The sequence below is a fragment of the Choristoneura fumiferana genome, chromosome 5 (genome assembly GCF_025370935.1).
Source record: "Choristoneura fumiferana chromosome 5, NRCan_CFum_1, whole genome shotgun sequence".
NCBI lineage: Eukaryota > Metazoa > Arthropoda > Insecta > Lepidoptera > Tortricidae > Choristoneura > Choristoneura fumiferana.
In genome coordinates, this window is record NC_133476.1 from 7,198,272 (window position 1) to 7,214,494 (window position 16,223).

A 16,223-nucleotide genomic window follows, 5' to 3' on the forward strand; every position below is an offset into this window, starting at 1 on the left:
ATATGAAGATATGCAAAACCAACATACCCAGAGTGAGACAGATATTTAGGCCATCGCATTGTCAGCATCAGTGAAAAATCTTTTCCATCTTTGGATTTGTATGTACCTACATTCTCAAGTCAGGAACAGATTAGGAATGGAAAAAGCTGGAAAGTTGGTGTTCCTATTTAATTATTATAATAATTCTAACACAATGTAAATAAGTAGATTAACATGTATGCACGAGTATGTACTGACACATCTCTCTTTTATTTAATAATTTGAATATTTGGTTCTTATGAGAAATAGAGCAATTTGATTTAATCAATGATTTTTATTAAAAAATTCACTTGATATTTAAATTTAAATTTTTGTGATTTAAATAATGATTTAAATGAAAGCCATTTAATCATGACAACCCTGCCTCATAGCCATTCGAAGTAACGGTAATGGTACTATAATAATATTAATACCTACTGCTCATTCCGTAGTACCTGAAGGTCGCGCTCGGAACCGGTATTCAGATTCACTTTACTATAACAGGATTTGGGTTTTTTGCTGTGGCAGGCCGTTAACCAGGTAGTTAATTATCAGAAAAACACTAAACAAGTTGTTTATCTTTCATCTATCTATAAATGCGACTAACTCGAGACATTTATCTAGAGATTGGAAGACATTGAGTACTTATATATACTGTAGGATCGTAGGTTCGAGTATAAATAGTGCCTAAAAAAATATCTCAAGTGCTAGTTGGACTCAGGAGGACACATTATAGACAGATAGAGACAAGTAATCTTAAGCCTAAGAGACGCTTTTTTCCTTTTGATTTAACCCTAAAATATCGAAAAAGGCAGAGGCAATGCAACACGACAGTGCCTACCCCGGTTATCATTTAACAGTCTAAGGATATAGACTAAACTTGTGCTATAAAACTAGGCGTCTAGTACACCTTTCCAGCTCCTGACTTAATCTAAAACGAAAAAGCATATCAGCATAAAATCTAAACGACGTTGGATACTGAAATGAACTTACGTGCAACCACAACAACTGTTTAGAACAACATTACTACGTAGGTAAGTACCTACCTTACCTACATTACAGCTATTAAAGTGAAATCGCAGTATTGCCGAATGGAATGCACAGTCAGAGGAGAACGTCAGAGAAACTATTTCTGGAGTAAAATTACAACAACAAGACAATTACAGACAACTAGGTGTTTAAACATTAATAAATGCAATAAATAACAGTTATACCGCTCTATTACGTTTGGTTTGCACGTCTTGAAAACCATATTATTATAGCCGTTCCCCCTTATGATAGATATAATGCGAGAATACTAGGGGAGCGATCTTTGAAAGGAAGGAACAAAAAATCACGGATTTTACGCGGAAACTGAGGGTTTCTTAATGAAAAAGGTGAAATATCACGTGTGTATTTATTTTTTGGGTATTTTACTATAAAAGTCGGACGAAGCATAGCCCGCAGTCGTGTGAGCCTATAGTTTATATTGAGTGAAATGTTTCATTTTTTGCAGGTACACATGGGTAATCTCTAAAACTACATCAATTGTGAAAATTCTTCAGTGGCGTAGCTAGGTGGCCAAAGGCCCTGGGGCAAAAAATAAACCAAGGCTCTAACTATTTAAAATCTTTTGTTCCGTATTCGTTGTGTTCCAAATTCGACGTACTCCAGATTTGTCATTTATAGCTTGAAAGTCAGAGTCCGAGGGGCCCCCTGAGCTTGGGGGCTCGGGGCACTGCCCCGTCTAGCCCTTCGGTAGCTACGCCACTGAATTTCTTTTACTGACACAAAAGTTACAGTATTGTACCTAACCGCGGTGTAGGCCTCGACACAGACCACTTCCTGGTCATAGCCCGAATGCGTGGCCTCTTTAAACGGTGGCGACACCGAGGGGCCGAGCCTACAAGTGTTTTGGACAGAGTAAAAGTGGAAAATCTACAAGAAAAAGAAAAGAAAGACGAGTATGTAGAGAAACTGAAAGAAAGTTTTAAAGGCATAGAAGAGATGATAGGTGTGATTGAAGATTTTTGGGAGACATTTAAGAAAGGGGTCTGGAATGTTGCTATTGCGCAAAGATTTTTGGGAGACATTTAAGAAAGGGGTCGTGAATGTTGCTATTGAGGTATGCGGGGTAGCTAAAAGAAGGAAAGGAAGAAATAACTATAATGTGTGGATGGATAAAGATGTACAAATGGCCGTGCAAGAAAAGAAGAAAGCGTATACCATTTAAAGATCGCAATTTAATATTAAATGTAATGACCCGGATAACTCACGTCTGGTCACGTCTGGTCGCGCGAGCAGAGCGGCGGCGCGCAGTGCGCGTGTTGCAGCAGCCGCTGAGTCGCGTTGTTCCGAAGACGAAGGGCTACGGATTAGCCCGAAACATGTCGAGCTAAACTCGATTTAAGATGTGAGTTATCCGGGTCATTATATTTAATGTGAGTGAGTCTCACGGTAGTTTCATGTTCAAAATCGCAATTTAATGTTAATCAACATCTTATTTCAAGGCAGACTTCTTTAATGAATTCAATAATTGCAATTACTTAGGAATCAAATGCTACACGTCGTTTCCAACGATCCGTGGCGAATTTTAAACGATCAAAACCAGTTTTCTTTAATCATGTTGTCAAGGCCATATTATCGAAATTTAATGACATTCCAAATAATATAAGAGCTGAGGTCACCTACAGCTCATAGGATATTAATATAGTGATGACCTAACTCTGCCACACAAGTAAACAAACAAGTAACATTAAGCTTCTATTTAAAATATCATCTTATCTTCAGTGTAGGTATTTATCTTATCATGATTGTACTGTTGATGTAAGAATTTTTTAAGATTATCGCCTAAACTGTGTCTCTCTGTCGCCATGACTATCTTTTATAAAATAACAGTAGGTATCAAGTATGAGAACTAATAAAACATGCATATCTATGAAACGGGGGCAATTCACAATAATACTGTTTTAACAAAACAACTAGTTTAGCAGTCTTTTGTGTCTATTGTAACTCTCTTATTCTCTAGAGTACCTATTTTTGTAAATAGAAACAAAACGTAAAAATTATGTTGCAGTCTAGTATGACACTATTGTACTCCTACTTCTTCTATTGTGCTATGATTGCTTTATTTTATCTTAACTTTAGTTTTATAAAAACATGCTGTGAGTGTGTGAGCTACTCATTTTGAATTATGGACTTGATTTGTGATTATTATCAACTGTTTCAAACAATTAATAATGTCAATTGAATCAATATATTTAAGCCATTATGATTATTTATCGAGCTCTGCCAATAATTGCTGGAGACAATAAAAACCAATGTAAATGAATGATGTTGATAACAACAACAAGCTTATCAAACAGTCTAAATATCAAAAATAAATATCTGCACCAAAAGCAAGAAGTTGTCAAATGCAGTTTGCTTAATTTCTGTTGAAGTCTACACCTACCTAGTATGAAAAATACAGAAACTTTATTCTGTAAACATGCCTAACTGTAAAATAAAATGTTAAGGCAAATGCTAGGACTCACCAGTTCTTGGAGAGATGGGTACTGCTGGTTTTGGTGCTGCATTGGAGCACAGTCTTCCAATCTTGGTTGGAGGCTTGAGTCCAGATGGTTTCGGCAAGGAAGATGGTCTAGTGGAGTCTGCAGATTTGACTGATGCTGGGGCTGTGCTTTGAGATGCTGTAGAGCCCGGCGGTGAAGTATCTCCAACCAGGGAAGTTGACGACACAGCCAGCTGCAGCGCCGCGTCACTCGCGGCAGTCTCTTGCGATGCACTCATTCTTGATTCACTTATTTTATCACACTTATGTAGATACGACTTTCAGATAGTTTATGAACCCATCTTATCTGAAGCCCGCGTGTAAGTCCGCACTACAAATAAACCGTATTTTAAGCAATATTTGCACCGCGTCTCAGATAAACGTGTTAATGCTAAAAATAAAGCAAGTTCCCGCGCAATAAGAAGAGGACACGCAATATGGATCACGGCCAATGTTGAATACTGTAAATATAGGCGTTACTTCAGGCAATGCTGTAGCATATCCTCTGTATTTTTTTTGGAAATCTACAAGAGCTCAAAATGTACTTTTAAATTCTTTGGCAAAAACAGAATTCACCGCGAAACATTCAAAGAAAATTAAAACCTTGTTATTGTTTTTAATTTTTGCCAGGTCTTTGACATAATTGTACTATGCAAGCATAATAGAGAAAATATAACGGCATACCTTGAGGAACTGGAGCACAAAAGTGCTTTCCGCTACCTAGAGAAAAAATTGCTAGATTTTTACCGCTCGTTGAAACCCAGCTGAGCTTGACAGTGTTATCAATACCACTATTACACTGCACAAACACAAGTTTTATTCACATCCTTATAAATACTTTGGCACTAAGAGTCACTTAGATTACTGAGAATTTACTCAGCACCACGCAACATAACTAAGAATGCATTATTATATACCACGACACGACAACAAAATAATGGATTTACCATCACCATCTCAGCCCGTACCGTAGCGCAACGAAACATTTAAAAATACCACAGATGAGGTATAGTTGACATTTCGATGTCATAGTTATTGTACTTGGGGCATTGTTAAAAACACCGTCACTTCTAAATAGATGAATAGTTTTTCTTATTCTTTGTAATTATTCAATGACAGCCGATTTCGTATGAAATTTTTAAGGAAATGGAGTAAAATGATGCAAAAACCTGTGATCGTAGTACTTAAATAATTTGATGAAATCTTCAGCTGCCTACTTTTCCGTGTCTCAAACGTATCCGTACTGGTATTCTTTCTGTCATTGTTTGTCATGCATGCATGTATTGCTGCATGTCTGTATGTATTGTCTGTCACTTCACAACCCCTCACGGCGAAATCCAAAGAGAATATAACCATAACCACTACGTCCACTACGTTTTAGCGAAATCCGTGAAATGAAATAGCAGCAGATGGCTGGCATCTTTAAGCTAAGCCAAGTAAATGAGTTAATTATAGTTTAATATGGTGTTACTATTACTAGTAGCCTCTTAAACTGTTAATATGAAGTTAAATCACAAAAACATTGAAAGAGATGGCTGCGGGTGAGTACCCCTTACATTTTGGACGACTATTCACATTTCGCCTATTTTCTTCACGAATCATGGTATTTTAATAAAATTTCAGGAGTATTGGTCTCACGCCGGAAGAGCCAGAAGATATATGGCATGCATACAATCTCATATCCGAAGGGGATGTTGTGACCGCTTCCACTGTACGCAAAGTACAGACAGAATCCTCAACGGGTTCGTCTACAAGCAACCGAGTGAGGACCACGCTGACCATCAAAGTGGAGACTATAGACTTCGACACACTGGCGTGTGTTTTGCGCCTTAAAGGGCGAAATGTTGTGGAGAACCAGTATGTTAAGGTGAGATAAATTACTATTATTGTTATTATTTAAATTATCAGGCAGGCAGTTGGAAGCAACTGATAGGTGCCCGTATCTAGCTGTTCCTTAATGATGAAATGAAACATATTGTAGGTACAGTCAAGTGCAAAAATAAGTATCTATTCAAACCACTCAAAAATATGTTATTACGGCCTTATTGCGTCGGAATAAGAGTGTGTTACTTATTTTTGAAACTTTGAATAAGTTAATATTTTTACACTTGATTTTACCTATCATGGTATAGGAAAAACAATAGAAAATGACAATAAGTCTTGCTTTGCATGGTAACCAGTGTCTCCGGAAATGCTCACATACACATTCATACACTTTGAAATCTTGGTGATACCTTGGTTGTAACTTAATATATTTAAAAAAAAAGACACTCCTTTGGATGCAACAACTTAGCAAAGCAACTTAGTTTCGGTGAAAGGGAGAGTATAATAATGTGTCTGAGACTCCCCATCAGGCTGACAGTAACATTTGATGTACTTAAGCCTTTACCCCTATAAAGTTACCCTATCATTGTTCTTCTCTCTATTATTTTATTAAATCTGAATTTTCAGATGGGTGCATATCATACATTAGATCTAGAATTAAATAGAAAGTTCACTTTGCAAAAAGTGTTATGGGATTCCGTGGCACTGGAAAGGGTGGAGATGGCCTGTGACCCCGCTGCTAATGCTGATGTGGCCGCGGTGGTGATGCAAGAGGGCCTTGCTCATGTCTGTCTCATCACACCATCCATGACACTTGTTAGAGTTAAAATAGACATCACAATACCAAGAAAAAGAAAAGGTTTTGTGCAGCAACATGAAAAGGTAAATCATTAAATCAACATTGGCCCTATATTTGGTTTGGATAGGTATTTAATTAAATGTAAACAAACTCCAGGTGCCAGATTTGGTACCTACATTCAAGGATTTGAAACATTTTACTTATCTATCATTCTAATACAAACTAGACTAGTGTATTTCAATACAGAAATGTAAATATTTAGATAGTTTAATGGTGGAATTTCTTAATTTAGAACACTAAGGGGCTGTTTCACCATCCATTGATTAGTGTTAACTGGCGGTTAGGTGTGATGCCGTCTCTATTTGTTTTGTTCAAATAGACGGAGACGGCATCACATTTAACCGTTGGTTAACGCTAATCAATGGATGGTGAAACAGCCCCTAATTGACGTTATTTTAACCAAGTTTAGGGTAGAGTGCGAGAGAGGGTAGCTCAAGGTGCCAGATGACAACCGGCACCATTTACCACTTTCTAGCACAAATTTAAGTTATGATGACACCTTTTTGAGAGCCGCAGAAGTAATGTAGACAAGCTTGCTGGACCTTGATTAATGGCTTGCGCTGCATTGTGTGGTTTCATTCTCATCTGACCTTTTCTGAATTGAAGCTAAAATAGAATTAAATATCTTAATATTCCCTTTGCTACTTAGCAAGTCAGAGGCAATAAAAAACAAAGTAGAAATGATTAGTAAATACCACATTTAAAAATAAATCATAATAAAGGCAATAATTTTTTCTTTTCCAGGGTTTAAATAAATTCTATGAAGCAGTAATGCAAGGCATACGGAGACATATAGACTTCTCCATTGTAAAATGTGTGATTATTGCATCACCAGGGTTTGTGAAGGATCAATTCTTTGAGTACATGATGCAGCAAGCCATCAAAACCGATGACAAAATTCTTATTGACAATAAGAGCAAGTTCTTACTAGTAAAAGCTTCCTCTGGATTTAAGCATTCTTTAAAAGGTAAATAGTCACAAATTTACTGATAAAAACAATAGTTTGTTTTCCATCATATTTAATATCCTTAATTTATTGAAATGAGAAAAATGCTATTTGTGCCTACTTAACATTGTAAGTACATGAGTACTTCACAAAGTACAAATCAATTATAAAAATAACTGCGGAATCTACTATGTGGACTACAAATTTGACTATGAAATGAGAACTTTAAATTAATTGAAATATATTCCAAAAGCACTAAGAATTCTTGGCCTCGGTCTGTAGAACTATGTATGGTGAAAAAGTCAGGACTTACGAGGTCAAAGATTCTATTTTGATCCATGGTAATTTTTTTATTATTTGTTTTTCGACTTTTGCATTTCTGTTCATTGGGAGAAACGTCAGTAATGATTTTATGCTTATATTATTTTCCATTTCTTTTCAGAGGTATTACAAGAGCCAGCGGTGATGGCAAAGATCTCTGATACAAAAGCGGCCAGCGAAGTAAAGCTGCTAGAAAGTTTCTACACAATGCTGCAGCTGGAACCCGCCAAGGCTTTCTACGGAAAAAAGCATGTAGAGAAAGCAAACGAAGCACAGGCTATCGAAATATTAATGATATCTGACAAATTGTTTAGGTAAGTGAATTGTTTGATGCTGTATAAGATATTGTTAAACAACATTTTACTTACTTGGTATTGGGTAGGTAACCTTTCTCCTAAAGTAAAACAACCTGTCTCAGTTTGCTGCTTGACATATGAGCCCCTCTCATAGCAAGCTACAAGCTCTTTCACCAGGTTTTCTCCTTCAATCTTTTCTTGCTGCATTTATCATACTGATATCATTGCCCCACCTATACTTCATTTATTTCAACATTAGAAAGACGGTAAGTGGAAGCAGATCTTGATGAGTTTTTTTTATTGAAAAACACCTTTAAAAAAGTAGTTAACTATTTATTAGTTATGATACCAAAGACTTTTAATGACCATTTATGTCCTTGTTGTATAATTGTTACATATTATTACTTTTTTTAAAGTGTTTTTCAATAAAAAGACATGTTATGTACAGGGTGCCTCACACTGTTTGCCGACACGCGGTCTCTACTCAAAAACAATCTGCCTCAAGATCAGTACTACGGCATCAGAAACCTGCCTACTGCCATTTCAGCTTACACGCTCAGCTAGCTATGTTGGTGACCTTGGTTCCCTAACAAAAAAACGGAACAATGTCCTAAAAAGCAGGTGCGGCTGTCACCCAACGTTAGCCATTTTCGAATACATTCTTACCATACTGATTTACTATTTACAGGTGTCAAGATATACAAAAGAGGAAGGAGTATGTTGCGCTAGTGGACTCCGTGCGGGACAATGGGGGCGATGTCAGAATATTTTCCAGCATGCATGTATCTGGTGAACGTAAGGATTCACTTTTTTATAGATAGTCGTCACTAGCATCAATATTTGCACAACAAAGCGAGCATAAATATCTGATACGACTCTATTTCTGGGATCGGTAGGTCGTGTCAGATATTTTTGCACGCTCCTTTGTGGTTTTCACTTGGCTGGTTTTTTCTCTAATAAAATAACATAATATCTATCTGGCAACACCTCTAAACTACTACAGTTTTACTGCTTGTACAGTCCCTCACCAGTACCAATATCTGCCACACCTAAAATATCTGATATTACTTTATTTCTAGGGCCGGTAGGACGTGTCAGATATTTTCGCACGCTCCGCTGTGGCAAATATTAATGCAGGAGACTGTACAAGTGTATAAGCAGTATTGCTTAGCAGCACATCCACACATAAGGCCCTGGCGCACTTATCTGGCTAACAGCAAACATATGTTCGGAAAAAAAAACTAGTGCCCCCTACTCAAGTCTGTCAAGTTACACACTTCCGTTATGTAAGTTGTTTTATTATCATAATAGTGTTCTTAAAGATAGTAAAGAAACTTTATATTCTTATTATTTACAGAGCTGGATCAGCTAACAGGCGTGGCAGCTATTCTACGCTTTCCAATGCCCGAACTAGAAGACAGCGATGAAGAAGGTGACGACGCCAATTCCGACTCAGATTAATCTTAGACTTATCTTTACTACGTTTTAAAGCGGTTATGCGATTCATTGACTACTTTTGTAAATATGTAGATGAAGAATTTTACAAATATCTCTCTCCATTCATAATTCTGTTAAACAAAATGTTGTAGATATCTTATTTGTTTATTGTTCTAGCGTTCCTTATTACACACTAAGATAAACAATGTATTGACTTGTTCAGTGAAAGTGTTCAAAGGTGCGTCCACAGCCATTTAGCAAAATTTTACCTACTCACAATCTATCTGTGCCTCCTATGAAGACTAATTCAACTCGACTTGAAACTATTTGGTGTTTTATACATCATTCTTTCCAGTTCAGAAAAAAATAAGCTATTGTTCAGTCTAATCGTTGATTACCTCCAAGACTGCTACATTTCTTTATCAAACTACATCGAACGAAAAGAAAACTTGATATTTTCTCTTATTTTTCTAGTTAGTAAAAACGCCTTTAATCTGAAAGTTTCTTTCAAACTTAAAATCGCTGTCCTGATAATTAGCGCTTTCGGAGTTGTATCAGTATTAACTGGATGCACAGCAATGTGGCAATGTCGCTTTGTCACACAGTAGACATACATTTAATCCTTGTACAACTAGCATCAATAATCGCGACGCAGCAGTTGTTGTGGTGCGATTACGATTACGTTCGTTAGTTTGCCGTTTTCAAAATATAATCTGACCATTACTCTACAATTTGAACCTGAACTGACTTGCGTCTAAATCTGGAATTGTGTCGTTGACTTAGAATAATTGCTTTTGTAATTCCAAAGGCTGTGCATTTGAACGGAGCACTAGCTCATTTTTGTTTGTTGTAGGAATATAATAAATAATTATATTGTTAAAAAATTGGTTTTACTATCGGTATTTACAGTCTCAGTGAATTTTAGGGCCTTTGCACGCCGCGTTTTTTAAACGCGTCGTTGACTCGCGTTTGTATCGATACAAACGCGGCGTGCGCGCGAGTTGTATAGATATACAACGCAGCTAAGCAGCTGCAGCTTCCTTTAGATGGCAGCTTTAGGCTACGTACGCACTATGCGGTTAGCCGCGCTGTTTTAGCGCATCGTCTTTTTCTCAAGCGATACTCTGAAGAGAGCACTATAGCTGGTGACGCGCCACGGCTCCGCTATATTTTGAGGAATAGAAAAATGTAAAGTTTAAAGCTGTTGATTAAAGATTTTCTTTATCTTTCAAAGTTATATTTGGAACTGCATTATCGAACTTCGTGGGAGAAGATTCCATTGTCAAAACAAAACACCATTTATGTTTCAATACTATATTGATGTTTTAAGCCGACGCCGCATCCAAAGCTTGCATCCTTTGCTTCCTTTTCTCGACCTTTTTTTCTTCCTGAACCTTCTCATCGTGAAGGCGCCTCTTTTTCCTCAGCAGCCAGATTTCCTTCTTGCGGGCCTCCTGGCCAGCTTTCATACTCTTGTATAGGTTTCTGTGCTTCTTGCGTACAAGTTTCTCACGAAGTCTGAATGCTTGTTTGTCCTCTATTTCTTTCTGGTATGGATGGTCCTTGTGGGGCACACCAGGTTTTACAGCCATAGCCTTTTTCTGCAATTACCAAATAAATAAAATCCTGGTTAATTTTTGTTTCAAAACTAGTTAATAGTGAAGGGTTATTAAGGTCATCATATTTCACAAATTGTAATAGCTACCTTTTCTTTTGCAATTTTCTTCTTCTCATTGTCATCTTCTCCATCATCATCAGAAGAGGACTCTTCAGCTACTTCCTCCTGGTACTGCCTGGTCAATGCTGCTTCCGCTCCTTCATCTTCAGAATCCTTTTCCTCCTGGTCCTTCTCATCTTCATCACTGGCCTCTTCAATATCTTCATCTGAAACTTCATCATCATCTGCAAAAATAGTAAAATATTAAGTAAACTTTAGTCAATTAAGTCAATACAAGTGCTTATAGAATATTAAGGTTATGATGTTACTTACTCTTAGGTTTAAAATCTGGATCATTGAGTGCTCTCTGTTCTGGTGGAATGTATACTTGATCTTTTGTCTTGTCAATAAATGGTGACAGATGCGGAGGCAAAACAGCACCCATGAGATATTTGTTGATTGGCAGCAAGGTCCTTGCATTTACATTGTCAAAAACCCATTGCGGCTGCACATAGTACCGAGAAAGGTACTGCTTTTCCATACTGGGCCTGTCCACAATTTGATAATTTATTGTTTCATCTGTCTCATCAAATGTAGCCCCGACAAACATATTGCGGTCCCAAGACACTTCACCACCAAAACAGCGGATTAGAAAGACTAATGGTTCTCTGGGAACTTCTCTGTTTATGAAGAACTTTAATCCTTTGAACATTGTCTTGAGTTTCTTCACTTTTTCCACTTCAAGTTTTGCTTCTTCCAGTTTTTGTGGATCTTCATCTTCAGTGTTAAAGATGTCAATTTCTGGTAACTCTTCTGCATCATTGGAGCCAGCTATTCTAGCTAGAGATAAGTTCATAGCTGCTATTCTTTCTGCCACATAAGCCTTCTCGTCAATCAGGTCTTTCTCCGAATTTAATGACAACCCCCTAGTCAGTTTTGGAGGATAGACCAAATTGAGAGAGTGGTAAAGCTTGAAATTTACAAAACCAAGCAAGTTTGTATAAAATTCAACAAAAGTAGACATTATTTTGAAATCAACTTCATCTTTGCTCTGAGGCTGAAAACAAACAATAGAATTATTATTATTATTATTATTTGTATTAATTGTCTCAGGTAGGCAGTTGGGGGATCAGGCTGTTTCTTGGTCAAGTATTCTTTGTACCTACTGCTAATGTGCTGGGATTTTTATTAGATTTCCAATATTTTTTTTTATTTTTTTTTTTTTTCTCTTGTTAAACCTGCAATCAGTCTTTTAGACTATAATCATGTGGGTTGCTAGAGGTGGGGTTTGGCAAGGCAGAGCCACTGCTCTGTCTCCCCTTAGTAAGGCAGCACATCAGCTCTCTTGAGTCTTTTAATCGGATTTGGCTGCAAAAGTACACTGGATAACGGTTTGGTGAATCATCAGTCGGTCCCTGTAGTTGGCTGAATATCGTTTCACTTCATCTGAAATGGTTGGAATTTCCAGGTACTCATGGATTCCGAATTGCGAGCATACCAGGGCGCCGATGAGAGTACCCTTAGAATATTGTTTTGAGCTCTCTGGAGGCACATAATGTTGGATTTGCTAGCTGTAGACCACAGTTGGATTCCGTATGTCCAGATTGGTTTTATTATGCAGCAATATACCCCTTAGCTTGTTGGATAAAGATAAGGCAGACTGTCTACCAAGGAGCCAGAGTAAATTTTTAAATCTTAGGTTGATTTCATTGCGCTTTGTTTTTATGTGGTCTTTCCATGTCATTCTGCGGTCCAGGTGAAACCCCAGGTATTTGACGCAGGTTGATTGTGGCAATGTGTCGGAGCCTAGATTAACCGATGGGCAAGTTTCACGTCTTAGTGTGAATGTGATGTGGTGAGACTTCGGGGCGTGCTTTTTATGCGCCTTAGTAAGCCAAGCATTGGTAGCATTGAGCTGGGTTTGCAACAATCTGCTTGCTTCATTTGGATCACGGTTACAACTGAGGAAGGCCGCGTCGTCAGCAAAGTTGCTAGATTTCCAATATATCACTAAATAATTATTTATATGTCAAATTAACTCATCAAGCAGCCGGAGGTCACTGACAGGTGGCGTTAGACACACAGTGTGGTCTAGGTTGCTCAACGGGTTAATTGCACAATTTCATGCCAATAAATCATTAGTTTACCTGGAACGAGAAATGATGGGGTACAATCCATGTTATTGTCTGGCCCTCAAATTCAGCTTGGTAATAATAACCTTTGATGGAGACAAATACTTTCCGGAGAGCTTTCGCAGCAATGACAGCATGCATGAACTCTACTGTCAGCCTGCGACACAGCATTGACTGGTCCCTCGGCACCTTCTTCAGAGATGGGAAGGTGCTGAACAGGAAGCAGAGTGTGAGACAGTCGTCCAAGTCTCGCAGCGCATCAACAAATGTTGGGTATCGCTCTTTCACAATATGGTCAATAGTCATCTCAGGATGATCCCGTAAATATTTTCTCATCTCTCCATATCGACGCATAGCCCTTGCTTTGCGAATTTTTTGTTGGTATACCTTGAATCAAAAGAAAGAACTATATAAGCAGAGGATCCAGTGTGAATAAATCAAATGAAAATATTGTGTATACTGCTTCAACTCACTTTTAAATCCCGTATTTTCCATATTATTGGCTCGTGCAGCAAAAACCTGATGTCTTTCGTGTGATACAGTGTCTTGATACCTCCCGCACCTTTTTGAGCCCTCTTACGATTGCGGGGTTCCCGGGGATATATGCCCTTGAGAATGCAAATACGCCTGAAATCTTTAAGGGATAGCTGAAGTTTCTTCAAGGCAGCTTTTCTTGTCATAAATTGAGCTCCCTCGCCGGACGCATACTGTAAAAATATTACTTTTCAGTGATGTACACAAACCAAACACGTGCGATTTTATTTGTTGGTTATAAATGACAAACCTTCTTCTTCTTTTTGGACACCATTTTGATAGATTAAATTAACGATCTACGTTGTATTTAGAACGATACAATTATTCAATATTAATATTTAAATATTTTTTATTATTTCTATCACACGCATGCACTATACTTAAAACGTCATTTTGACAAAAGGACAGTGTTACTACGCTAAGCACTGAATTTACCGTTTCCGTGCGATTACCTCAGCCGATAAACGTGACACGGTTTGTTGATTTTGTTGTGTTACAGACTTTTAGGTTGTAAAATAAAATTTTATATTTTTTTAAACTAAGCCTTCAGCAAAAGCTAGCGCTAAGGTAGAAAGTAAAATTCGTTTGTTATTACGAAAAATATTCCTGTAATGTTTTTGAATTTTGACATTAATTATTGGAAAATCTTCTAAAACGGCAACACTATTCTTTTTTTTAAATTCAGTGTTGAGATTAGGCAAAGACAAAATGAACAAACAACTACCTAATAAAAAAAAATAGAAAAAGGAATTGCATTCAGCCTTTTTATTTGAAATTATAAAGAAATATAAATTATTAAAGTTACAGTAATAAATACATTAAATTAAATTTTGATAAAATTTCAATCAGAATTGGTGTCATCGGTGGTAGGAGCACTCGTGGTTGCTGCGATTGTTGATCCAGAAATGGCTGCTGCTTGGCCTTTAGCCCACGCTGTGGGGTCCATCATTAAGTATTGCATAGGATAATAGGAGGTGGTGGGCCACATGGCCGTTGGGTATGGGGTGATTTTATTATTGTTAGAAGAGTCCTCGCTTCCCTTACTAGCATCTTGATAGGCTTTTACAGCACTGGCGTAGGCGGCGTACATCATGTGAGGATACATGTAATGGTATGGGGAGTACTGCGGAACAGCAGCAGGGGTTGGTGCTGCCTGCACTTGAGAACTCTCGGTGGCGGGTAACGCTTCTGTTTTAGGAGATTGAATGCCAGCATAATTGTATGGCGTGTAGGTAGTTTCTGGGGTTCCAGCATGCTGTTTGTAGTAGTTAGCAGATGGGTCGTTGATCACAGCGCGCTTTTGAGTAGCGATCAATGTTTCATCACCAGAGAGATCGTTGTTTGAAGCGAAGTGAGGAATTGCTGAATGTTGATGCTGTGACGGAGCGTGCAGGAAGTTTACAGGCTGCTCTGTCAACCACTGGGATTGGACTCCATTGTCTTCTGTGGCTGCTACGTAGAGATCTCCGGAGATTCCGTCGCTAGATGGCTTGACGTATAGTCCCTGTACTGGTTGTAGTTCTGGATCGTTCCATACCAAGTGACCTCTAACTTGAGTCACTGCTAGAACTAGCACCACAGCGCTTTTGAGCCCGTTCATTTTTCTCTAATGACTGCAGATGAGATCAGGTGCGATTTGTTTGAATGATGACTTTGATAAAATGATTCGCTTTTAAAGGAATTGTAATCGGCAGGATCGATTGTTTCGTTAGAATATCAAGATGCGGAGATAGTGTTTAGATAAATTAGACATGATTCAGATTTGTAGATGTGCTGACGGCACGTTTTTCAGTTAAATGGATTTCGTCACTTGAAAGATTGTGGAAGGTTACTAAATCATGAGATTTTTACAATACTTATATAGGTATTCTAGAAGAAGATTAATTTGAATTTTTTAAACAAATAGGTACCTACGTAAACTATTAGAAAGATGTTAAAGTATGTTGGTGACTGACACCCTGACTCGTTTAAAAATGCATGTTAAGATTGTCAGGTGCGGCCTCGGTTGAGTTGTGATTGTCGACCCGGATGGACGAAATAATAAAACTTGTATAATGTACGACCTAAACATTTGTACTAAATTACTGACGTTCATTCCGAGTCGGTCACAGTTTGTATTTTATGATTTAAATTCGGGTTTTCTTCCGCGTACCTTGATTTTAGCGAACCTCGATATTTCGGCACAGTTGCATGCGCCATGATCACGAGTCACGAAATGCAACTGTGCCGAAATACCGAGCTTCTCTAAAATCAATCAATCAATCTTGAAATAAAACCCGAATTTAAATCATAAACAAAACTTTAGTTAGAATGGTTTGAAAACTTGTAAAAGTACCTATACCTTACTCGTAGTTAGGGGGTATATATAAGTAATATGATGCCGTGCTCGGTTTTAAAATAATACCGACCAGCCCCGTTTCGTAGGTGTCGTTGAAGACCTTAGTTGATGTGAGAATAGGCAGGGCAGCTTTTTCTTCTTCTGGGCAATGATGGTCTTTCCGAAAGTGCTGGTAGTTACAAAAAAAGTTACAGGTAGGTAAAAGAGCCCTTTGCAGCATTCTGGCAGAATAAATGTTTTGAATTTAGAAATTTTACACACACACACTAACATCACGCCTGTATTCCCAAATGGGGTAGGCAGAGCACACGAAACGTTACCACTTCGGAGCC

General features: G+C 37.9%; 3 protein-coding genes across 4 annotated transcripts in view; 1 reads left to right on the forward strand and 2 right to left on the reverse strand.

Annotated features, from left to right (window-relative positions):
• The window catches only part of LOC141427713 (uncharacterized), a 30,990-nt gene extending 26,434 nt beyond the window's left edge, over positions 1–4,556 (reverse strand). Inside the window, exon 1 of the mRNA XM_074087308.1 lies at positions 3,531–4,556. Coding sequence (XP_073943409.1) covers positions 3,531–3,786 — 256 coding nt within the window. The 5' untranslated portion in view covers positions 3,787–4,556. The remainder of the gene's footprint in view (positions 1–3,530) is intronic.
• Positions 4,557–4,756: 200 nt separating this feature from the next.
• On the forward strand, positions 4,757–10,114 carry pelo (pelota mRNA surveillance and ribosome rescue factor). 2 transcript variants are annotated; one of them, XR_012451393.1, is made up of 8 exons: positions 4,757–5,088; positions 5,171–5,414; positions 5,999–6,253; positions 6,975–7,197; positions 7,619–7,811; positions 8,482–8,588; positions 8,873–9,079; positions 9,151–9,244. XR_012451393.1 is itself a non-coding variant. In XM_074087695.1 (7 exons), exons 1-7 carry the CDS (start codon positions 5,048–5,050, stop codon positions 9,252–9,254), a joined length of 1,167 nt encoding a protein of 388 aa, XP_073943796.1. In that variant the 5' UTR covers positions 4,775–5,047; the 3' UTR covers positions 9,255–10,114. The 2 variants fall into 2 exon arrangements, 1 of the variants encoding a protein (XP_073943796.1); XM_074087695.1 differs by lacking the exon at positions 8,873–9,079 and having other exon boundaries at positions 4,775–5,088; positions 9,151–10,114.
• Positions 10,115–10,528: 414 nt separating this feature from the next.
• LOC141428015 (pescadillo homolog) lies at positions 10,529–13,967 on the reverse strand. The gene is made up of 6 exons (XM_074087693.1): positions 13,804–13,967; positions 13,493–13,726; positions 13,035–13,406; positions 11,221–11,944; positions 10,936–11,132; positions 10,529–10,831 (listed from the first exon to the last, which is right to left on the reverse strand). The coding sequence occupies exons 1-6, from the start codon at positions 13,825–13,827 to the stop codon at positions 10,556–10,558; spliced, it is 1,827 nt and encodes a 608-aa protein (XP_073943794.1). The 5' UTR covers positions 13,828–13,967; the 3' UTR covers positions 10,529–10,555.
• Between the last annotated feature and the right edge of the window lie 2,256 nt (positions 13,968–16,223).

Bases quoted from the DNA above. Each gene is read 5' to 3' on its own strand.
- pelo (XM_074087695.1), top strand. From the start codon at position 5,048: ATGAAGTTAAATCACAAAAACATTGAAAGAGATGGCTGCGG. The intron at 5,089-5,170 runs GTGAGTACCCCT...ATAAAATTTCAG, and splicing joins ATTGAAAGAGATGGCTGCGG to GAGTATTGGTCTCACGCCGG. The intron at 5,415-5,998 runs GTGAGATAAATT...CTGAATTTTCAG, and splicing joins TGGAGAACCAGTATGTTAAG to ATGGGTGCATATCATACATT.
- LOC141428015 (XM_074087693.1), bottom strand. From the start codon at position 13,827: ATGGTGTCCAAAAAGAAGAAGAAG. The intron at 13,727-13,803 runs GTTTGTCATTTA...ATATTTTTACAG, and splicing joins TGTCCAAAAAGAAGAAGAAG to TATGCGTCCGGCGAGGGAGC. The intron at 10,832-10,935 runs GTAGCTATTACA...TGGTAATTGCAG, and splicing joins AGAAAATTGCAAAAGAAAAG to AAAAAGGCTATGGCTGTAAA.